This window comes from Monodelphis domestica, chromosome 4 (assembly GCF_027887165.1).
Source record: "Monodelphis domestica isolate mMonDom1 chromosome 4, mMonDom1.pri, whole genome shotgun sequence".
In the NCBI taxonomy this organism is placed as follows: Eukaryota; Metazoa; Chordata; class Mammalia; order Didelphimorphia; family Didelphidae; genus Monodelphis; species Monodelphis domestica.
In genome coordinates this window covers 71722555-71748269 of record NC_077230.1, presented here as the reverse complement: position 1 = coordinate 71748269, position 25715 = coordinate 71722555, and the positions used below count along the sequence as shown (strand labels likewise).

The window sequence follows — 25715 nt, the reverse complement described above, 5'->3', positions numbered from 1 at the left end:
AAAATATTTGCATTAAAATAATTTAATTTCTTAGACAGTGGCAGGGGGGGAATAAAATGAAAAGAAGCAAAAAAGAAACTTTTTAGCTAAAAAAGAGAAAAATATTTAGATTTATTTAAATTTTACATTAGCAACATGTCTTTAAAGAATGAAAAACTATACATTCTTGGTAAGTGGGCAGAGTAAGCTAATCATTTTAATTATTCTCTCAAAAATATTTTTCTTAAATGAATAGAAGTATCCAAATTTTGGAAATCAAAAAACTATTAAATATAGAACATTAGTAATTTTGAAAATTAAGAACATCACATTCTCACTTGTTTAGATAAATAGACTGTACCATGAGAAAAAGACATCTAAGTATTTTAGGCAACTAAAAAATTTCCAACACTATCTTTAAGATCATAGATTCTTTTGTAATGTGTGGAATTGACATAAATCAGAAGGGATAATATTTTAGAGAGAACATTTTAAAAATGCTAAATCATTAGATGTAAATGATCCCTGCATATTGCTACTATGTTACCATGGAAATGTCCATTATCATTAGGAAACACTAAATATGAGTAGTGAAAAATAAACATTGGTTAATTATCAATTAAAGTGGTATTTTAGAACACTTTGCAAAATTATGTTGTTTTAGAAGAAACTACATGTTACAAAAGCTTAAATTCCCTAAATTATATGACTAGATGACCCAATGATAAAATTTTGAAGTTTAGATTAGAATTTGTAATGAATTGGCATAGAAAAAAATTTTTTTAATGTTAGAACACACTAAATCTACATTGGGAAATTATTCTAGTGTTACAAGCTATAGAAAAATACTTACTGAGGCCAGTTTCATCATGGAATGCCGTATATACAGAATATGGTGAGAATTTATCGAGTACAGCATAAATACTGTTGAACATATCATACTAACTAGCTTCCTATAAGTTTAACATATATAGGACTGTAATTCTATCAAGCATATCAAGTGAATAGTAGTTCACATAGTATTAATGAAACAAGAATTTTAAATCTGTAGGAAGATATTGTGCGTTGGAGAATGTGAAGTATTCTTGACATCTAATCTCCATTAAGTTTAGCTTGAAGAAAAAAATTAAAGGAGTTATAATATTAAAAAGTATAAATTATACATAAAATCTAATAGAATTAGCACTTTATAAGATCAGGCAAAGGATTAATGTCTTTTTTTCTAAAGTATTTTTTAAAATTTAAGTTTCAAGTATAATGTATCTTTGGAAAAATCTGTGTGTATGTGTGTGTTTGATTTAACAAAAACTGATTTAGAACTTTATTTAAAGTAAAAAAACTCATGAAAGCCAACTAGTCAGATTTTCTAAAATTAAATATTTCACATTTTTAATTATTAAACTTATATGTCCTCATAATCTTTTTTGAAGATTTTAATTTTTTCAGAGAAAGAGTAAAATGTTTAATGCTCATATTTTAATAGTTATTAAATTTGCAATTCTTCCTAATATTCTTTGAAGAAATTTTATTGTTATAAAATTAGAAACAAGGAAATAGAAAATGGTTTTAAATCTTAATCAGATATTCTTTTTCTCAGCGATGTACACATATTATATATATATATATATTTATGTAAATACACACACATGCAAACACACAGACAAGTGTAATCTTTTAGAGTTCCAAAAAGAACAGAAAAACTATTTTTTCTTTTTCCTATGACTAAAGTGGATATGAACAATTTCTTTCTTTCTTTTTTTCCCTGTCAGTTTCTCTTTCTTTGTATACAGGCAGTTAGATGGCTCAACAGAAAGAGAGCCAAGCCTGAAGATGGAAGGTCTTCGGGTTCAAATATGACCTAATACATCTTTATCTATATGATCCTGGGCAAGTCATTTAACCCCATCTGCCTAGGCTTATCATTCTTCTGCCTCGAAATACTTAGTAGTGATTTGAAGACAGAAGGTAATGGTTTTTAAAAAATATGATGCCTACACATACATACACACACACACAATCTCCAATTTTCCCAATAGTATATTACCAAGTGCTATTTTTCTTTTCTTTTTTTTAAAGGAGAAAACCACTAGTCAAAATCAATTCAAAATGAATAAGAACATATTTAAGTTTGATTGCTTTGTTGTCAAAAGTCAATCAGTGTTATATTTATTCAGGCACTTGGAATAGACACACTTAATACAAACACCCTTCTGGGAGAACAGAGAAGGTAAAAATGTAGTTATGAACAATCTACAAAAATAACCTTACTGATAAAGGTAGCTATCAACTTTTAGAAAAAGAGATTTAATTCAAATGAATAGTTCAATTCCACTATGTTTCTACAACATAGATGGTACAGAAACAGGTAAAAATAAAACCATGAATAACAATGATCAATGGAATGAAGAACATGCTGTATTTCTCTTTACAGCACTATATAACAAATGAAGAAAGGAAAGCAAGAATCATTGGAGTGATTCATCTAAACATAATACTGCCAAGAAGCTGGCTAGACATGGTTAAAATAAAATTATAGATGGAACACAGAGATAAATGACTAAATTCCCAGAGCCACAAACAACTAAACAGACTAGAGACACAGAACTCACAACAGAACTTTTTGACCATATGCATAAAACACAATGAACTAGTTTCATTTGTGGAGTGAAAAATGAGGTTAATTTGGAATCAAAGTTCAGCATGACAAATAATCTGTAAGAAACTTAGAAATTCTAAAAAGTCAAAGAAATTGCACAAGATCTAATTTAATTCCAATTTATTTTAATTCCAATGATATTTTAGTTGCTATTAACAATTAAAGTAAACATCTGTGCCAAGTATAAATGGCAACATTCTCCTTCCCTCGGTCTATCCATAAGAAAAATAAATTTGGAAAAACAGCAGGAGACAAAATAGGAATGCTATTGGAAAGCAGACAATCTAGGAATTTAAGAGTTAGATGGACATGTAAAGGTCACATAAAACCATTTCCCACCAAATTCCAGGAATTTACATTCTTTTAGGGCAATACCTCTAACAGATACTCTTCCAACTTCTCTGAAAATACCTACTGTCAAAGCAATAACTAACTTACATCAGGCAAGGTACTCCATCTTGAAATGTCTATTTAGTTCAATGCCTTTCACAGGAATGGGGGTGGGGGGATCTGCTTATAACTTCTATCCATTGGTTCTGAGAAAGTATTCCCATTTCCAAATGAAATATCCCCATTTCCAAATGATTTTTTATATGGCTATTTCTAGATCCTTCACCATTCTGGTCAATTTCCTCTAGACAGGAACCAGTTTGTTAAGCCAGAGCAAAAATCCTTCCTTTATTCTGGACAATATACTTTTAACAAAAACCTCAGATTAAAAGGAGACAATGTGGTATAGCAGATAGAAGCCTGACCTTGGAATCAGGAAAATGGGGGCTCAAGTCCTGACTCTGCTACATACAGAGCAAATCAAAGAAGTTATTGATAATTCGTGTACTCTGAGAATATAAAATACTAAAGTTGCTGATCTACACTGAAGGAAGAACTTCTGACAACTTAGTTCCTTACAACCATGAAGTTATCTTTGTATTTGGAGTATTGGATTTAGTTCCCCAACACTACTTCCTACCTCCTAATAAAGGAAAATGCATTTCATATGTATGTGTGTGTCTACTATTAGCTCTTCTCCACTATTAATTGCCTTCCCTACACACACACACACACACACACACCTCTCTCTCTCTCTCTCTCTCTCTCTCTCTCTCTCTCTCTCTCTCTCTCTCTCTCTCTCTCTCTAATTTGTGGTTTGCATGTTGTCTCTCCTATTAGAATGTGATTTTCTGGATTTAGGGACTATATTTTGGCCTTTTCTGCATTCCTAGCACTGAGCAAAACGCCTGGAACATAGCAAGTGCTTAATGAATTAATGCATGTTGTTATTGCTAGAGACATTGTATACTTTAAAAACATTATGAAAGTGATCAATCAATGCATTACATAATCTTTAACATAAGTTATTCATTTTTATCAAAATCCAAAAGGACTAGCTCTTTAAGCTGACAGTAAGTAAAAAGTAAAAAGACAGACTCTCTTCAGTGACTGGACTCCCCACCACCTCCCCTTCTGGTCCAAGGTATGTTGTAGGATGCATGGAATGGTAGAACCATGAGAAAACTTTTAATCAAGTTCTCTGTTGGAATAATTATACAGTTACTCAAAAATGTGAAGTCAATAGAAAGTCCCAACCCTTCTGATCACAGAGTCAGATATAGAACTGGAAGGGATCTTAAAAGTCATATGGTAAACCTTATATTTTAGATATTATTTACCATGGAATCTTACCATGGAAGATTTTTAGGTCTGGTAAATCCTGGCAATTGCTTTAGATGTCAAAATAATTACCATAAGATATATAAAGGAAGATTTTTAGGTCTGGTAAATCCTGGCAATTGCTTTAGATGTCAAAATAATTACCATGGCTTTTTAAGGAAATACTCATTGCCAGCGGAATTCTGATAAAGCCGGAAGTTAGTTATGCAGTTCTGAAGAATAATGGCCTTAAGAGAAATCACTGTCTAAAAATTAGAATATTTTCTTCTTTACATACTAAAATAGAGTTTAGGTTATATCCTATCTACAAATGAAACTTTCTATGAACTGGAGTATTACAAGTGGTATTTTAATGAAAAAAATATCTATTAATATGAAGCAACTTGTATACTTCCTTAAGAGTTCTTTGTAACAAGATGGGGACCATACTGAATTTCATTAGAGCTTTAAAAAAATATTTTTGTTTGTTTTTTCAAATGTTTGGATGATTTCATTCATTTAAAATTGTCCAAGTATATAAACTCTCTCTACCAATGTAGATGGGCACCTCCTTTGTAACTTATATTTAGTGTATTCCCTAGAGCACTGAGATTTTAAGTGACACGCTCATGGTCACAGAGGGGAAAGACTTCAACTCAGATTTTTCTGACTCTAAAGCCAGCTCTCTAGCCCACTTAATAAATACATTTTGAGAAAAGTGAAGTTCCTAAGAGGTGCTGTCATGGATTACTATGTAATACTACTTCTTTTTAACTTAATTTCATATCTATTAAAAATGAAGATTGTAAGAACAAAAATTTCATCAATATTAGCAAATTTAATCTTCAGGTGTTCTTGCTGGAATTTCAACAGGTAAAAGGAATTATCATGTGTGTAAATGGGCATGTTATATTTATGTCCTTCTAGAATGATTCATAGTGGCACAGACATGATGTCCTGAATTCTTGAAGACCAAGACAGTCAAGTATAAGCCCTGGAAAGTCCAAGTGCATTAGAAAAGGTTCAAGGTACAGATCTAGTATGTTTTTCAGGGATCACCAAGAAATTATTCACCATTTGATTATTATTGTTATTTTTTATGGCAATAGCAATATGTGTTGCTAAGTCATCTATCTGCTAAGTCAACTATCTATCTACTAAGGTGTGAAACAAGCCACACTTGAAGTCATAGATTCTTGTCATAAAAATACACACTCATATGACAGTGTGGCATGCTAAAAATAATGATATACTGGGAGGAAGAGATTAGTGAATCCCAGCTCTGCCGATAGTGTCTATGTGGTTTTAGCAAGTCAATTTCCCTTCTAGGGCTTCATTAGACCATTCCTTAAGGTCTAGCTCCAAAATTACATGAAATTATATATGTATGTAAATGTGACACTAAATTAGGCTATGATGCTTCTGATAATTATCATGTTGCTAGATATAATTTCAAAAAGACAGACACAAAATGAATAATATAAATGTGACTAAAAGAATTGTATATTAAAAATGGAGATTTAAAAAATATAGTTTGGAAACAAAATTATTACCAACCTAAAAGTCTGTCATATCAGTACAATACAAAGTACACTGTATAACATAAAATTTATAATTCATTATTTCCACATGCCAAGGCATATGATCAAAAACCATCTCTATCATTAGGTTTTTACTAATTCATTCATATAGATAAATACCTAGCCAACGCTTAACATTATTTACAAATGCCATTAAAAATAAGTTTTTAAAATTGTTTGTAATTTTAAAGTTGTGCACTTCAGCATCAATTTTAAAAGAAATAAACAAGCATAAACTCCAAAATCTTTTATAACAAAACCTTACCAGAATATTTAATTGGAATGTTTATGGCAACAACTAATTTGAAAACTGAGAACAGAAAAATAGTATGATCTTCACAATTTCACATAAAAATATTCCTAATTTGATATCAAAGTGCCTCAATTTGGAAGAGTCCTGATTTAGGAAATAGTTGCTCTGTTATTCCCAATAGAAATGAACAAGATAATCAAAAGGTAGGTAATTTCTTTACTAAGTGAGGCAAGTGCAGAATTTTTTAAACCCAATCAATGTTATTAATCTTGACAGCTAGAACTGAAAACTCAAAGCAAATAAAAGGGCAAGAAAACAACTTCATTTTATATTAATCAGTAGAGGAATAAATTATTTTAAATAAGCATATTTTATTAAAGCTACTCTTTTCCTTGAAAATCTTTAACAAAAGAAACTTGAAAAAAGGATCTTTAAAGCTTTTGAGAAATATTTTAATGCAGTTTGTATTATATAGGGAAATAGCAACTCACCTAATATGTAGATGATCTTTTGGGCACTTCGTTGGCCAAGGGAATTTGTAACCTTACAGATATAAACACCGGAGTAATTGTAAGTCAGTGGATTGAGAAAATACAGAGTATTCTCCAAAGTTTCTAAACCTTCAGGCCACTGCCCATCCAATCTGAAAAATGTTCAAAGATATTGACATTCCTAGAAAACACTAATACTCACTTATTTAAAACAGAAAACATTAGTATTTGAGAAGAAGCAAAAGGTCTTATATACAAAGAGTTGTCCTAAGAGTAAGGAATATCTCAGTTCAAGCCTCTACCCTGATACAGACTGGTGATATAATCATAGGCAAGTTACTTTACCGCCTAACAAGAAAAACTTTATCTCCAAGTAAGAAAAACAAGAAAAATCTAAGATTATTAATTATTGTCAGACTGTATTAGTAGAAAAGTTTTCTCTCTGGAAATTCACTATATCAATTAAATCAGATCTAAATAATTTCAAAATATTAGCAAAGGAAATGTTAATAGTTAAATGTTTATTACTTTATAAATATTTGCCTAATTTCTCTTAATTCCAATGCCTTCCTTCTCTTAATTATCTCTTATTTATCCTATATAAAGCTTGCTTTCTATATATTTGCATGTTGTCTCCCCAGTTAGACTGTAAGATCCTCAAGGGCAGAGACTTTTTTTTGGCCTCTTTTTATGTCCCTAGCATTTAGCACAGAGCCTATCACATGGTAAGCACTTTAATGTTTATTCACTTCAACTGTGGAGAAAAATCATTCTAAATGAACAACAGTTTTATAATTTCGGAGTCATAAAACTTTAGTTACTAGGCAAAGATCATTACAATTTCTCTTGAAATACAAGTCTATTAAAGAGGTAAGTCAAAATATTGAACAAACTGAGAAAAAAGTTCTTGAAGAACTTTAAATATTTCAACTTTTGTTCTTTATTTTACATTTTGTAAGTATTTGATGGTTAAGGTAAACCATTTATTTTTAAATTTTCAATAAAATTAGAAAAATCCTGAGATGTAGGAACACTCAAATGATATCAACTCAATAAAACAGCACCTTTTAAAAATGTGGAAGGCACCATGCTAAGAATAGAAAATATAAAAGCCAAAACAAAAAAGGCTTTGGCTTTCAAGTAGTTTACATTGTTCTGAGGAAACTGTATAATGTACATATACACAAAAATAATAGTATAAGTATTACTTATTTTAAATATATAATGAAAAATAAATATAAGATGAATAGCATGATATAATGTAATAAAATATATATAATACTACCTGGATACGTAAATACAAGATAATATGAAGATGAAGAGAGCAGTAACATAATCAGGATTCAGTGGAGAGAGACCTAGAAGTAGGACATCCTAGGTTCAAATGTAACCTCAGATACTTCTAGCAGTGTGACCCTGAGCAGGTCACTTAACCCCAAATGCCTATTCCTTACTGTTCTTCCACCTTAGAATGGATACTTAGTATTGATTTTATGACAGAAGATAAGGGTTTAAAAAAATAAAAAAAAAAGAGGAGGTGGCCAAGGCTGAGCCTAGAGAGTAGATATGGATCCTGAAAGGTGGAGATTCAGAGAGAGGGAGTACACCTTAGCCAGAGGGTACAGAAGGCAGGAGACAAGAGTGCTGACTACATAGAAGGATATAAAGTAAAACTAGACAGCTGGTAGCTCATTACCATATTGTGATTGGTCTGAAATGTACACTTAAAGAGTTTGTATTTTTTTTTCAGGAGCCACTGAAGGTTAAGCAAGGAAAGAATGCAGTTAAGAGGAGTGCTTAAGAAGGAGTAATATCAACTGCTATAAAACTCATGGGAGAAATGAGTCAGTTACAAAGGGAGACCAACAGAAAACAACTGTTAAATAATTTCTACATGTAATTGAAAAATAAGCAAAAGGAATAGAAAGTTTAAAAAAAAGAGAGACCAGTTATGAAGCTTTTACAGAAGACAGCTATAGTTCAGAGTTCAGGTGAGAAGTGAGAAAGCCAAGCCTATCCTTCTGATTGTCCCCATTCCTCATCCTTCTAGTACCTAGTATCCTTCCTTAACATAATTTATAATGGATTCACCATCTCTAATATTTCAGACCCTTATACCCACTCCCATCTCATCTTCTCTCTTTAAATTTAACCCCATAGTTACACAGTTCAATGTGCTATTCTCTACCTTTAAATCCTTTGAGCAACAGGATGATATAGTGGATTGGGTGTGCTGTTCTTAAGAACAACTGGGTTCAAATCTAGCCTCAGATATTTAATAGCTGTTGTAAACCTTAAAATTTCTTAGACTTATGAATGTTGGAAATTTCACCATTGGGAAATTTCATACTTGGAAAAAATTTCCTACTGATAGTAAGAACTCTATTGGAATATGAAACCCCTTGGCATGGGAGGATCCTTCTCCTCCCTACTTAAGACTACTTTAGGACAGAAACCTTTTGCTAAACAATGGAAAGGGCTTTGACCTATGCTTAAGCAGCGAGATTCAATGAGTTGTCCAAGGTTTTACAGGTAGTGTAAACCTTAAAATTTCTTAGACTTACGAATGTTGGAAATTTCCCCATTGGAAAATTTCATACTTAAAAAAATCTCTGATAGTAAGAACTCTATTGGAATGTGAAACCCCTTGGCATGGAAGGATCCTTCTCTTCCCTACATAAGACTACTTTAGGACAGAAACCTTTTGCTGAACAATGGAAAGGGTTTTGACCTATGCTTAAGCATAGAACAGGAAGTTCTTTGAGTCATGATTGATTTTAGAATTGATACAATAGAGATACTTGGAATGACAGAACCAGGTCTTGGAAACTACAATCTCCACCCTACTCAGAGTAAAAGGATTTAGGAAGGGCTGCAGCAAAGATCAAGATTTAATTATTTGAGAATAGGACCTTCAACAGATATGTGCAAAGGGGTCAGACCTCTGGGCGGTCCTGGGTTAAGCTAGAGCCACCATTGGCACAGGGGAGACATCGACAGTGATTGGTAGATGTGAGAACTGAGGGGAAGGATCTAGAGATTGTTTCCTTAAAGATAGCTGGGTCTGACGTCCGAGAGAGGAGAGCTCCTGGAGAGGTCTTGAAGGAGGCTGTGGAAGGAGAACTCAGGAGGAGTCAGGAGGAGAATTCTCTGGAACATTACTTGAAAGGAGGCTCTCTTGAAGGTGGAGCCTAAGGTTGGCATGAGAAGCCTTACCTAGAGAGATCTTGGGTGAGGGATAAAACCAACTGACTGATTTATTAATTCTTATTCCTTTCTTACTTTCTCTCTTTTTCTATTGATTAATCAGTGTATTATAAATTAAATTTCTCTATAAAACCCAGTTGGCTTGGGCATATTCATAAATTGGGAATATATTCCCTAGCGACCATCTTATATTTATATAAAACCAAGACACAGTAGAAAACATATTTCAGCGGTCATAATTGTTATATATTTCCCTTGCTCCCAAAACATTTTAATTATCACAGTTTATGGCTCTCACTCTCTTATCTACAACTATTTAACACTCAAAACTATTTTAAATCTAACACTGTGTGACCCTGAGCAAGTCATTTACCCTCTGCATGCTTTGGTGCCCCCATCTGTAAAATATACTTGACCATCTTTAATATCTTTTACAGTTCCAAAACTATAACCTTATTAGCCTACCACACTCCTGTCTTACTTATCCCTTTACACACTCCAATAAGTACCATCAGCCCCACCATTCTAGTTTTCTCCACTCTTACCACACTGCTGCTTAACTCCTTTGGAGAGAGTGACAAGATGCCTGGGTCATCTACAAAAATATCTGTTCTCTCACCACACTGAGCCCTACCTGAGTCATGCTAACCCTGTGACTCTTTTCTGAGTGACTCCTGGAGGCTGGCATGCCAACTCTCTTCAACATCAGCAGGGCACAATAAAGGCAGAGGCCTCAGTTCAAATACTTGTGCTATGGCTTAGTACTCCTATCACCATGGGAGCCACTTAATTTTTTGAGCCTCAGATCAATCACATGTGAAACAAGAGAGGAAGATGAAATGGTGCCTTCTAAGTGGTACCACTGGACAGGACTTTAAGGCATCTCCTAGCTTGAAATCAAGGATTCTATTATCTTCTCCAAAACTTTTCTCTAAGCTACCTACTCCACTCTTCTCTCATTCATATCAGACTCATAGTTGCTGAAGAAAAAAAAGGCAATAACCAGGAGCAATCATTCTCTTCAATTATCACATCAAATTTATTTAACATCATCCCTCTATTCTCCTCTCCTCTGCCCTAGTCTCACACAAAGGACATTTCTTATCATCCCTTCTGGTTACCTCCAGCAGTTTGCCTCTTGGATTTACTCTTTGCCTTTTTGTATCAGATTGTGTATTCTATATTCTTCCTAAAAATCAAAGGTCTAGTTTTAGTACTTTCACCTGCAGTGATTCATGGAGCTTAGAGCTATCAATTACAGAAATGTTAAGTGAAGCACGCACACAAAGAATTGCAATCTGAGTTTTAAAAAATATTTTACAGAAAGTTTTCTCCTTTACATGTTAAAAATATTGTTACCTGCTCCATTTAGATTGTGAAGGTGGTGGATTTGCATCAGCATTACACCTGAGATTAACATTCATCCTTCCAACAAACCAATTCCCATCATACCCTGTGACTGAAACTTCAGGGGCATCTATAAAATATAAACACATGACTAATGAAGAACACAATATTATAGTCTGGAATGAGCTAATAATACAAATACATTTATAAGACATCTCCATATAAAAAAGATTTTAACTTGGTCTTATTTATTTTAGATAAAGTATAACCAACATTCTAATTTTATGAATAATATTAACTTGAAATGATTGGATTCAAGAACCAAATTGTTACCAAAAGTGAAACAAAAGGTTTAGTTGTTCAATATAACAAACAGTAGGTAGTGGTAGTGGTAATAGTACTAATATCATGTGATGTGCTTTAAATTACAACATAATTTACACATATTCAATGATTTGATCCTCAGAGCAAGTCTAAAAAGTATTTATATTATTGTTATTTGCATTTTACAATTAAGGAAATGGAGACTCAGGAGGATTAAAAGCATATTCAGTCATAAGTCCAGCAAGTTATATCAAAGGTAGGAGTGAACCTATATCTTGCCAACTACTACTCACTGTTTTATGCAAAGGGGTTTAGTATGTACATACAAATACACACAAAACTTCCAAAAAGGTTTAACTAGAGTATAAAAGAAACCAATTTAAATGGCCTATTGCAGAGTCCTTTTGTGAAGAACTAATTATTATCCATTTTTTGCAAAAGAGTTAAAGGAAGAAGGAAGAGTAGTATAAATTACTGTGTGGAAAATACAGGGGATAAAGGTATAAAAGATGGGGGTGAGGAAGACCAGTTTTAAGAGATATACTGGGTTTGAGAGAATGATGTTTAAGAACTGGTCTATTAAAAGCAATTTTTTTGTCTTAAAAAAAATAATAATCAAGGGGGCAGCTGGGTAGCTCAGTCAATTGAAAGCCAGGCCTAGAGAAGGGAGGTCTTAGGCTCAAATCTGGCCTCAGACACTTCCCAACTGGGTGATCCTGGGCAAGTCACTTAACCCCCATTGCCTAGCCCTTAGCACTCTTCTGCCTTGGAACCAATACACAATATTGACTCCAAGATGGAAGGTAAAAGTTTAAAAAGAAAATCAAGAGTTCTTTTTACTTTCTTACTTCAAAATGAAAGCTATAGTTTTACATGCTACATGGAAATGAAATATGGTAAAGTTGCTCAAGTAGCCTGCAGAAGTAGTAGGAATAAAGGCACATTATTGAATTCAAAGTTGGTTAAAAATGATAATTATAATAAAGATGGTGAAGCCTCAAGTTTCAGAGATTGAAGAAATAAAAAATACAATACTTATTTTTTAAAAAGCATTCATGTATTAGTATTCTCCTTAGAACACTATCATATTTTAAATGTCTGTATACTAAATGAATTGAAACATCTCCCTCCAAATTATGTTTACTTTAAAAAAAGAAAAAAATGATACAAGGGAGGGAAAAAACAAACCCTGAAACCAAAGATAACAAAATCCACAATAATGGAATCGAATCATTATAAAAAGTCTGTATAGAATATTTCTAATTGTAGTTTTGAGTACAAGAAATCAAATGAAGGAATCATAAGAGAATACTTATTATAAACAGTAAAAATATCCATTTCTACTTAGAAACAGAAGGAAAAGGGTAGATATAAAAATTTTATATTAAAAGTATTTAAGAATGGAACCTTAAATTTATGTCTAATTAAAAAGTTAAGAGGTATTGAAGGCTATGAAGAGAAGTAAGAATCAGTTATCTGTGCTATCTCTCTGTTTCTCTTCTAGGAACAATTTTAAAATTGAAATTATCTGAAATTTAATGAAGAATGAGATAGTAAAATAGGTACAATACCTAAATACAGGGCTCACATTTAGCAATAAATCAGATGTGGTCTCTGAAGTAATTACAAATTCATTTCATTTAGCAAGTTACCACTCTTATTATAAGTCAGTCAATAAACATTTATCCACCCAGATTGAATTGCTTCTCAGCTCTGGGAGGGGGGGAGAGAAGGAAGGGTAACAATATGAGAAGGAAACAACATGGATCATATAACTTCAGAGAACTTATGTGGAAATATTATTAAAACAACTGAATGAAAATAAATAAAAACAAAATAAACATTTATCAAGCACTGACTATGTGCCAGGCATTGTGCAAAGCATTGGAAATATAAAAATTAAAAACAAAAACAAAAACACACAACCCTAGCCAACAAGGAGCTTATAATTTGTCAGGGAAAATAATAAGCAAACAAACATGTACAAAGAGGCTACACACAGGATTAGTAGGCAATAATTGGGTGGGGCACTAAAATTAAAATGGATTGGTTGTAACAGTTTAGTTAGGATTTATCAGAAACTAAGGAAGTTAAGAGGCAAAGATGAAAAGATGAGGAGAGAGAATATTCCAGGTGCATAGGACACACTGAAAAAAAGTATCCAGAGCTGTGAGATTGGAGTACCTTGAAAGGTGTGGGAAGGTGGGCTAGGTTATTCATGGCTTTGAACACCAAGTAAGATTCTGTATTTGGTTCTGAAGGTGCTAGGAAGGCAACAGAATTTATTGGGAAGCAGGGGAGGACAGGGTGTGGGAGAACATGGTTGGTCTGGCACTTTAAGAAAATCACTCTGGCAGCTGAATGAAGGATGGACTGAAGTGAGGAAGCACTTGAGGAAGGCAAACCCACCAGCAAACTACTGCCATAGTCCAAGCATGAGGGGATGAGGGCTTGCACCAGAATGGTGGCAGTGTCAGAGAAGAGAAGGAAGTATATTCCAGAGATGATGTAACGGTGATTGCTAGACCTTGGCAAAAGACTGGTTGGGGAGGGTGGGGGTGTTAGAGCAAGAATCAAGGATGACTTCTAGTTTGTTACTGGGAGAATGCTGATGACCCCTACATTCATAAGCATTAAGGGGTAGGGTTCAGAGAGAAAAGAATGAGTTCCATATGGACAAAACAATACTAGGCATCTTGCTCAAAATACCTGAGAGGCAATTGGAAAGGTGAAACTGAAGGTTAGTGGAAAGACTGGAGTAGAATAGGCAGATCTGAGAATGACCATCATGAGGTGGTAACTAAATCCAAGGGAGTTGATGAGATCACCAAATGAAGTAGTATTAGAGGGAGAAGATTATCAAATAATTAATCTTCAAATCAGTGTGTAAAGTTAGAATTAGGTGGTAATATTTGAGAGAAGTAAAAATGGGGTTGGAGCTGACCATGGATATATGGGTGTCATCAGGAAAGATATAAAAATATGTGGTTTGGAAGAGACAATAAAAGACAAACATTTTTAAAAACTTTTATTTACATAGCTCATATTGTGAAAATTCAATCTGGAAAGATTTACATTTTAAAAAACACCAGGATCAAAAAAAATCATAGACACATAAACTGGAAGAGACTTCAGGCCATTTAGTCCAATCACATATTTGAAATTCAAGGAAATAAAGGGCTGTGGTCAAAGACACATATAAAAAGAATAACAGAACCAAAATCTGAACCCAAGTCCAGTGATTTCCTAATCCAAACTTTTCTTTACCATTTCAAGGATTTCTTAGATCTAAGCATCAAACAATAAAATTATGATACTTAAGTAGATAAACCCTGATGAAAAATTTGTATTATGTTTTCCAAGTTACTTTTAGACATAATTTGGATTGATTTTGACAGAATTTTAAAAAGGGTGATAAGGTTATTGGTTTCTTTAAAATAAAAACATGCTGTGAAAATTACACACATATTATATTGTATTGTTAATGGTAGATTGGAGGGAAGGAGGAGAAACCTTCATCACTGGTATCCTAAGCAGTTCATTCATAACTTAAAATCTTAGAGCACTGCCTGAGACCTTAGAGATTAGTGGCTTGCCCACAGACCTAAAACTAGTAAGTGACAATCCTGCCTCTGAACTTAATCTCAAGATGTTCAAAAGCTTCACTTTCACTTGTCAATATACAACACTCCCATTCTTAACTATTATCACTAACCTAAAAGTACTCAAGTAAATAACTATGGGTCAGAGAATATCCCCAAATATATTTTCATGAAAACCTAATAAAAAAGAAAATCTTTTTCACTTTAAAAATCAATTGTTTATTTTCTCTAAGTATTTTGAAAATTTAAACAAATAAATGAATTAAGAATTTTAGAACTGAGATCACTTAGTTCAATACTCATTTTGAAAAGGAAGACACTCAGGATCAATGGGGTTCAGTGAGTTCAAGACTGAAGAGGAAAGTCAATGCCAAAACTGTAAATATGACCAATATCCTGACTCCTTAGAATATAGTGTTCTTTCCATAGCACCATATGGTTCCTCAATATGCAAGAATTAATTTATTTTGGAATAAAATCCAAAATTTAAGACAAGCACATTTAGAAAAGATAAAAAGGCATAAAGGAAAGTGTTTATCAAAAATACCTACATATATGTACTCAGAGATATATAGACACACATCTGCCTGCCCATATTTTTAGTTATCATGAGAGCAAAAGCAAGACATGAACAAAAACTTCTAGAAAAAACCATTTAACTCCTTATGATATTCACACAATTCTTATCAACAAGGTCAAAAGTATAACTATCATAATCAACTTTTTTTTTAATTTAGTACCACCAGAACAATCACCTTCAAAATAATTTAGTTACAGAGTATACAAGCATAGAGTAAAGCACTCAAATACTTACAAATGGTTAAGTTGATAAATGATAAAGTGGTACTTGTTTATTACTAATCTAAAAAATTATCAAAATTTAATTCAAATGACTTAAAATCAATGTTTAGCAAGTACAAAAATAAAGTTCACTTATAAAATGTCAATGATAAAGCAAAAAAATTTTAAGTAATCAAAATATCTTAATTATTTGTAGCTTACAATCAGAAAATGTCCTAGAAGAAAAAGATGTTCAAGAAATATCTGAATGTAATGTCTATGGTTAAATATGGATATTACTTACACAATATATCCAACATAAAAGAGTATCGAATTTCCTTTTCCAAAGCAGGATGCCTCACAACACAAGTTATACGTCTTCCTCGAGCAAATTTGGTTGGAATAAGCTTGTACTGGCTTACAATTGTCATTGTCTCATTTGGAAAAGAAGTTACAGTGGATTCCATTTCACCAAGATCACCTTCCCAGTCAATCTGTGCAACTGGTTTTCCAGTGGCTGCTGTACAAATGGCTGCTACTGTTTCATTTCCACCATCAATTAAAGGGTATGGTCCCTTTTTTAAGCTCACAGTGGGTTCAACTATTTAAATAATAAAAAAAAAAGTTAAACTTGAAAATGAATGTTTGTTCATATCAAATCAAGCACTTCTAACATGTAATACCTCTCTTGAGTTGGTAGCTTCCCAGGCAGTGTCATTGCCAGCTCTGTAGGTAATTTGCTATATTATTAAAGAAGAGTAGAAAAAAAATCCTATCAACAAGTCCCGATTTCACATGTCTCCATGCTAGGGTTAGATGACTCTGAAATAAGCACATCTTAATTCAGAGGTTCTTTTCCTAAAAGTTGGCTATAGATGCATTTCTATCAATTGAATCAACATTCCCACTAATCATTGTCATAAATATATCATTTTGTCAAGAGTGTGTAACTATATTAGTTTCGAGATGAACAAAGATTATAACTTCTCTATATAACGGAGTATAGGATGTCTTCAAAAGGTACTTTTGTCCATAAAGTTCATTATGCTATAGCCAAGCTAGCAAGATGCTTCTCCCAACTTCCTGAGGCTAGTACTTGGGCACCCTATGAAGCCCATCACTAAGACTGAAGCCTTTTCCAAAACAGAGGAATTTGTTCTGCTGTGCTTATGTTCCAATGGCCCAGTCTTTACTGACCTAAGATCAGCTTCACATTGTGATATGATGGTGGAATAGGATTTTATGATAGTGTCATTATTATATTTTAGCTATATTCTTATAGGGAAAAATTGGTTTAAACATATAATAAAAAATCATACAGTCTTAAAATCAAAGTGGTTTTATTTTTTAAATATTATCAACAGTGATTATATAGAATATTATTTCCTTTGAGTTACATCTATAAGACGTGGCATTTTCTGGCTTCTTAAGTCTACTTCTAAATATAGAAGACAGGCCTTTTAAACTTCCAAACATCGTCTCATGTATTTATTTAAATATCTATGATGAGAGCTATATTTGCTACTCTATGACTAAATAACTTTTAGAAATTCTTTACTATGTAGTATAAACAAGGAATTAGGTACCAAAGAAAGCATAATTTTCATAATTTAACAAGTATGCATTTCCACATAATAGGTTTCCTTTAAATAGAGATATATGTTTACACAGTAACATGTCAGCTGATTAGGTAATTATATAGATTAAATGAGAATCAAATTACAAAAACAGTACTATCTGTCAACTTAAAAGGAAATGCTATTTAATTTTTACATTTTCTCTAAGATGTATTGGGATCTTCATTGAGCCATCTGTGAAGCTATCTTCTCGTAGAGGGGGTCAATCTTGGATGCCTGCAGAAAAGTATTTATACTAATCTCCTACAATGCATTGAACTATACCCACTGTAAATAAATAGGCACCTATAGGGTAGTTTGAAGACCTTTTACCAAACTAAAGCTTATCTTGCTCCCTAGAATTTTTAACTCCCATGTATATCCTTTTCCAAACTGTTTTAAAAAAGCAACACATCCCTCTTTCTACAATTACTCCTGAATATAAGTGAACAGACTCAAAATATAAAAGTATTATGCCTTCGGATTAACATTTTCTTCCAAATAGTGTGTTCAACTTCCAACTCTGTAAAGATCCCATGGAGTACTCTCACAGCTAAGATACAGTTGCTTATCCTCCAGTTCCTTCCATGGAAGGCAGGAGTCAAAATCACGATATCTGACAAAGCAAGAGTAAAAATAGATCTAGTTAAAAGAGATAGGGAAGGTTATTACATCCTATCCTGATGAAAGGCAGTATAGACAATGAGGAAATATCAGTACTCGACATGTATTCATCAAATGACAGCATCCAAATTTCTAAAGGAGAAACTAGTGGAGCTCAAGGATGAAATAGATAGAAAAATTATACTAGTGGGAGTCCTTCCATAGAGATTTCCAAGTCCTCCTGCTCAGTAGTGGAAGTAACCTCTACCAACCCACCTGCTGAGTAGGGATGAAAGGAGAGGTGGTCTTGCATGGCTTGTTAGCTGATACTAACTCTGTGGCCAGTTTGGCTACAGCTGGAGTTGAGTTTGCCGGATGAAAAGTAGTTTGTTAAAAAGAACCTACAGCAGAAACTACTGTTTACCTGTGGGACCATGGGTCCACATTCAATTGGCCATCTGGCAATAACAGTCACAGCATCTAACATGCTGGGGAAAAGTGCCATGTCTAATAAAGCAGGATGAACTAAGTTAATGGCAAAGGTAAAAGTTGACCTATATGGCAAGTGTATCTCAATCTTTAATTTTTTAATGAAAGCATGACTTGTACCCTCCCCCCCCATGTAATTTCTTTCTTTCTCCCTACATCTAGAATTTTCTATCTTTCTGTACTATCAATCATCTCACAAATGTATTAGACGTATAAAGTACTTAGACATAAAGCCTTCTCTAAGAAGATGAAGCATAGGCCCTTTTCAATAACTACTGAAATATAATAAAAAATTAACTTTAAACAAAAGAATGAAGATTTCAAAAAGACTATAATTTCTGTTTCTGTATTCAGGGTTTTGCGACCCTGTATAATAGTAAAATGACATGCTCCATGTCCTGTGGATTAAAACCCTATCTTCTGACACAAATCTAATGCTTTTTCTATTGTGTCACTACAATACTTTGCGGGCACTTTAATTAGCATTTGAACTGAAACCACATTTCCAAGTGTGTATGACTATAACTTATGTACAGATAGTGCTCTTTATTTGTGTGTGCTCATTATGCATAAAAAGTCAAGTTGCAATTTTTAAAAGCATAATACCCATATGCATATATCTTTCATTACAGAATAGCTAGAATAATCTCATGACAATTTATTAATTCTAATTGCATTTGTTAACAAACAGAATGGAAAACATTAACAAAAAATTATTAGTTCCATATTGTAAAAAATATTTTTCCTTTATTTTGCTAAAGAAAGGAATTACTAAGAAGTATTTCACTACTATAAGAATAATGGACCAACTAAATTATTCTACAGTCAGTTCTAACAATCACTTATCTTGTATCTCACTTTTTGCCCCCTTTCCCTTTAGATCAGACAAGGTAACTTAAAACACAAATACACACATATTCACTTTTCTTTCTCATCACATTCAGCAAGGCTTTATTCCTCAGAACTATGAATTTTGTTTTTTATCCTACCACCTCTATGAAATATTTACTGATTAAATATCTGGCAGGTAGAAAGGTTCTGTCTCTTTCACAAAAAGAGAAGCGCCTTTTCATCCAACCCACTTTTTCCCTAATCTCTGTTTCCCCTTCAACTTTTAAGTGCTCAAGAAGGGTGAAGGAAAAAGTTTTTCTTCATGAACTTTTTCTTTAGAGAAAATTCTTTAAAACCTTCTATATGAATAGGAATGATTTTAGAATTTTAATTACAGAAAGATAACTAGCTCAAAGAATGGTCCTTATAATTTTTTCCTTAAATATTACACAAAGATTATATCCAGCAAATTTATAATTAATGACTGGTTGAGATAGCAACAAATGATAGCTATAAAAATCAAACTGTTTCAATTATATGTCATTTTTTCTTGGAACATGTCATTTTTGCATATTTTAGAAGGTCAAAGCTAATTTTAAAAAAACAGTTTATTTGTCCCATATCCGTAATTTTCATTACATTTGAATTTTGTTTCATTTTAAAATTATGTTCAAAATAATTGAGCTATCCATGGTGCCTTTGAAAGCAATATTCCTTGTATTGTCCCTTCCTTTCCTTTCCAGTCTTATTGCTATCAAGCTGAAGGCTCATTACTACTTGTACTTTTACAATAGTCTCAACTATGAAAATATATTTACCAGAGTATTCAAATAAGAACTTAACAAAATAGAAGTACATTGATTGGGAAATGGCTTCAAAAAATCCTCCATCATATGAATGTCTATTTGTGCAATAAATTATGAATATTTATGTGGTTAAATATGTGAATATTGCATAATAAAACCAGAAAAATATGAGGAAATGAGAAATATAGAATGATTTGCATGAGTGGTAAAACTGTAAAATAAAATAAAAATGCTTTTAAATAATGTAAATTAAAAGAGCACTAAAAGTTAAAATCTAAATAAATCAAAAAATATGCTTAGAAACTAGCAATGTATCATAGCTCCATTCCTCTAGAAGTGAGGAGGGGGACAAATAGGGAGAATATTGTATAACTAGTCAGATGACTGTAATGGATATTTAAACTTAAGTGTTGTTTTTTTGTCAGAGCCTTTGATATGCTTGGCAGTGTGGTTTGTAAAACAACTATTAGGGAAAAACAAAAAACTTATTTCAGGACTTCTTGGGATCAAAGTAACTTTCTAGTACATGTCGCTTACAGCTTCAGTTTGTTCAGCTATAAAAATCACTTGACTGAATGATATCCAAGGTTCCCTCTAGTTCTAGCATGCCGATTCTACTCTTCCTCTGAATTCACAACATTTTTCCATAACATATGTAAATACATATAAATATGTGTGTATACACACAATCTCATGATGGTTCTTGCATTATGTAACTTTTCCTATTTTTTTATCTAAACCAGATTAAATTCCTTCAAAACTTCTTTGAATCCATTTACTCTGCTCAGCATTAAGACACTAATTTTTAAAAATACATCTGAGACATAAAGATCTATGAAGCTTCCAGAAGCATCTAAATTTATTTTAGTTATACTCACACTAAAAATTATAAATCAGGAGAGAGCAAATTTACAATTTTACAAAATACAGAAAAAAATATTATAAAGGCCATTAGTACAAAGAAAACCAGCTAAGGATGCCTAACCTACTCTGCTCTAATAAGTGCTTTTTTGATTTATTAAATGAGTTAAAATATTAACCAGTTATGTAAGAATGTGAATTTCCATTTACCAAAGAAACAATTAGCATTTTTATGCACTATGTTTCTTGCTAACATCTTAAACAATTTCATTGTAGCAAAAATACTGCCATTTATACTTGTAAAGAATAGTTTCTGTCACTTGATTAATCTATACTATAACCTGGTTTTCCTAGTTTTTAAGTTTAGAAAAATTTGTTTCCTTTGTTTACCTGAAATTAAGGTAATGTTAAAGAAATAAACAAAGACAGTTGTTTCAGATAAATAGTATCACAAGAATTGGAAAAGGTGTATTGCTGTTACTTAAATGTGACAAACACACTACTCCATCCCATTCCTCACCCCAGCTCCTTCTCTGCTACTTCCCAAGATGTCTTAGGTATGAATATTCTTTCTTTTTTTGGCTCTCTAATTCTAAGCTCCAAGTCAAAGGTTTGCTCAAATGTCTCAAGTCTTCTCCTTTAAATGCTCTCATCCATTCCAAAATTATATGAATCTGTGCACATACTGTCCTCTACAGATCAACCTCCAATAGAATGGAAGCTCCTTAAGCTTTTGTCTTTGTATTCACAGAGCCTCTCACAAAATAGAAATTTAATAATGTTTATTGAATTTAATTGAATCCAAGTAGAAAACCAAATTAGAAGAGATCTAAACTTACATGGTTATTACAAAATATAAAGTATCTTTACTGGATTCTGCAATTAGTGTTCCTAGAAACCTGAATATTTACAGTTTGATTTTTATATTTGGAAAGGTTCAAGAGAGAGATCACAACTATTCTAACAATTAGGGCGATTCAAAAATGGAATGGAGGCTGCCTTCAAGAATGTTGTTTCTCCCTCACTAATGAGCTTGTCAGGCATACTGACATCAGTTAAGGTGAAGAGATCCTCCCCAAATTCTGTGATTCTGTGTGCAAGCAGTAAGTAAGTCATAACAATCAAATGTTAAGCTATAGAGTACTATAAAACAGATGCAAGAGACCCCCATTTACATAGTGAATTCTCCAAATACTGAAGGGTCTTTCTTTTACATTGGACAATACCTCCTTATCACTACTGAAGAAGGGAACCTTCTTCCCTTGGAAATGTATTCTTTTTTTTATTCTTGCTGAAACAATTAACAGTGATATGTTCCCCAGTTTGACACTTGACATAAAAATGATTCCAAAGCATCCCATAAACAACCAAAATCTATTTCTGCTGTTAGTGTCCCAGTTACAATTTTGGTTGAAAATTTAATGATATTGTTGTTGGATGAGTTGAAGACAACAAGAGCAAGATTAGGGGTTGATGGCTGGGGCATAGAACGTAATGATCAGCCAAATGTAAAGCTGTTATTACTATTTCAAAAAGCCACACATTAAAACTGTTTGTCCTCTAGGATAGCCCAATTCCACAATTACATTAAAAATCGACTTTTCTATACTAATTCTTTCATTGCTTCAATCTAAGTTAATATCTCAAATATAAAATTGAGGTTTAAAATTTTACAAAAAGATATGTATTTAAAAGAGGAACACAGAAAGCTAGCAATAAAGGGGGAAACTAAGTATTTTTCATTTTTAATGCCTTTTATTTTTTTAAAAACCCTGATGTTCCACCTTAGAATCAATACTATGTATTGGTCCCAAGGCAAAAGAGCAGTAAGGGCTAGCTAGGCAATGGGGGTTAAGTGACTTGCCCAAGGTCACCAAGCTGGGAAGTGTCTGATGCTAGATTTGAATCTAGGTCCTCCCCTCTCTAGGCCTGGGTCTCAATCCACTGTGCTACCCAGCTGCCCCCTTTTTTAATGCCTTTTAACTGAATGAATTTTACTTTAAAACACAAACTTCATATTTTAAATACATTTCAGATAATATATTAGATATTTAGTTACTGGAAATTATTCTGTGTCACTTACAGCACAATCTACTTAAATAACTTTGGTTACCTAATTTAATATAGTACTACAACATTTAACTAGTTCTGTTTTTTCTTGAATTTCGCTTCTACTGTGGAAAACTGATTTTGAAGAACTGACAGGCAATTAACTTTCAACCAAATGTCCAATGCTGAGACATAAAATAAGGGCAAATGACATTTTCACAAGCACTATTGACTGCTTCTTACAAAAAAAGAAAATTTAAATCATCTTCTACCTTTTATTAAAATCTTTTAAAAAGACCAGAAGTACATCTCCCCTTCTGAGTAGGATCTGAAAACTTAATTTTTCTGATTTTAGTGAACACGAGATACACATAATTCACTAATGCTTCTATACAATAGTAAAGATGCATAAGTTATCCCCCCAAAAAACAACAACAACAACAACTACATTAACACACATTAAAACTCTATGGTCTCAAGAATATCAGAACGTAACCTAATGTAAAACGTTTTTTAAATTAACTAAAAATGGAAATGCTATCAAAATCTGAAAGCTAAAAAGAATGAAAAATTAACTGTTATGCCAAAGCATCATCTAGATTCAGAATGACATATACAGCAAAAACCTTTTTAAAATAAATTTTGTTAAATCTATATACCATAAAATTACCAACATATAAGATCAAGACTTTAGAGATATAAAGAATTTCAGACCTGGGTACTACTCGAAATTTCCAACTACTTCATCCCCTTGAAAATATCTTTCATTATACGTAATATATTTACAAACATGTTGCAAATATGCTTACCTAGTACAGTTACAGTTGTAGATGACTGTGCATTTCCTAATGGGAATGTAACAGCTTTGCATATATATTCTCCTGAATCAGAGAAGTCTATATTGTGGAGAACAATTGTTGCATCATTAAGTGAATGATTTTTAAATAAGACTCTCCCTTGATAGGCCTCCTGAACAGAGAACCCATATTGAGGATGATGAACTGCAACAGTTTGTGAACTTTTGCCTTGAATCTTCTCCCATGAAACTTGTGTTATTGTTTCATTTACTTCAATTATACACCTTAATGAAACATTCTTCCCCCACACTGCTGTGATATATGGTTCCACAATAATTGGTCCAGCTAAGGTACCTTAAAAAAAAGACAAAGATAAGAATTAGTAATGTTAATTAAAACTGAAGATACCCATGAAAACACAACTATATTTTCTCCTTCAAAAAATATGAGAAATTTAAACAGTTCTGGTCCTGAATCCCTTGTCCTGGAAATAGTGCCAAAATGGTAGGTTAAACAATTTAAAAATATCCCTGTCTTATCACCTTCCTCCACCATTTTCTGTTATTTTTTACCAAAACATTCTTCTCAAATAAAAAGGTTATTATAGGAAATAAGTTACATGAGATATCAAGAAACAATCAAAGTCAAAAGAATGAAAGAAATAGAAGAAAATGTGAACTATCTTAATGGAAAAACAAGTGATCTGGAAAAAACAGAACCAGGAGAGATAATTTAAGAATTTTTAGCCTACCTGAAAAGTCATGACCAAAAAGAAAGCATAGGTATCATCTTTCAAGAAATTATCAAGGAAAAATAATCCTGACATTCTAGACCAAGAGAGTAAAATAGAAATAACAATCTATCAAATACCTCCTAAAAGAGATTCCAAAAGGAAAAATTCTAGGAATATCATAGTCAAGGAGAAAATAGTATAAGTAGTCAAAAGGAAACAATTCAAATATCATGGTGCCACACACAAGATTTAGCAATTTTTATATTAAAGAATCAGAAGGGCTTAGAATATGATATTCCAGAGGGCAAAGGATTGCAACCAAGAATCATCTATACAAAAAAACAGAGTATAATTCTTCAGGGGAAATATGGGCATTAAAAGAAATAGAGGACTTTCAAGCATACCTGATGAAAGAACCAGAACCAAATGGAAAATCTGATTCTCAAATAAAAGATGCAAAAGAAGCATAAAATGGTAAGCATATACGAGATTAAAAGAAAAAAGGAAAGAGAAATCTAAGGGATTCAATAAGGTTAAACTGTTTACATCTCCAAATGGAAAGATAATACTTGTAACTTAAGGTAGTTAGAAGGAATATATATACACAGAGGGCAAGGGTGTGAGCTGAGTATGATGGGATGATATCCAAAAAAAATAGAGGTAAAATAAAAGAATGCATTAGGAGAAGGTTAAGGGAAAGAATTGAATAAATGATCTCACATAAAAGAGGCACAAAAGAGCTTTTATGGAGGAACAAGAGGATATCAAGAGCTTTTGCAGTGGAACAAGAAGATATGGGAGAAATGGGAAGGGGAGTATTCGATTCTTATTCTCATTGGAACTCACTCAAAGAGAGAATATACACACTCATTAGGATATAGAAATCTAGGAAACAAGAGAAAGGAAATAAGAGAGGGAGTATAGAAGAGAGAAAAAATTGGGGGATGTGATAGTCAGAAGCAAAACACTTTTTAGAACAGATAGGTGAAAGGAGAAAAAGTAGGATAAATAGGGGGAAATGAGATAAGGAATAATATTCAATAATCACAACTGGAAACAAA

At 32.6% G+C, this 25715-nt stretch overlaps 1 protein-coding gene across 2 annotated transcripts in view; it reads right to left on the bottom strand.

Moving 5' to 3' along the window:
- NECTIN3 (nectin cell adhesion molecule 3) overlaps positions 1–25715 on the bottom strand; it is a 203227-nt gene that overhangs the window by 133398 nt on the left and 44114 nt on the right. For both annotated transcript variants that reach the window (XM_007493645.3, XM_001362333.5), the window contains exons 2-5: positions 23934–24275; positions 16174–16470; positions 11176–11293; positions 6610–6761 (exon numbers count right to left, since the gene is read on the bottom strand). In XM_007493645.3, coding sequence (XP_007493707.2) covers positions 6610–6761; positions 11176–11293; positions 16174–16470; positions 23934–24275 — 909 coding nt within the window. The remainder of the gene's footprint in view (positions 1–6609; positions 6762–11175; positions 11294–16173; positions 16471–23933; positions 24276–25715) is intronic.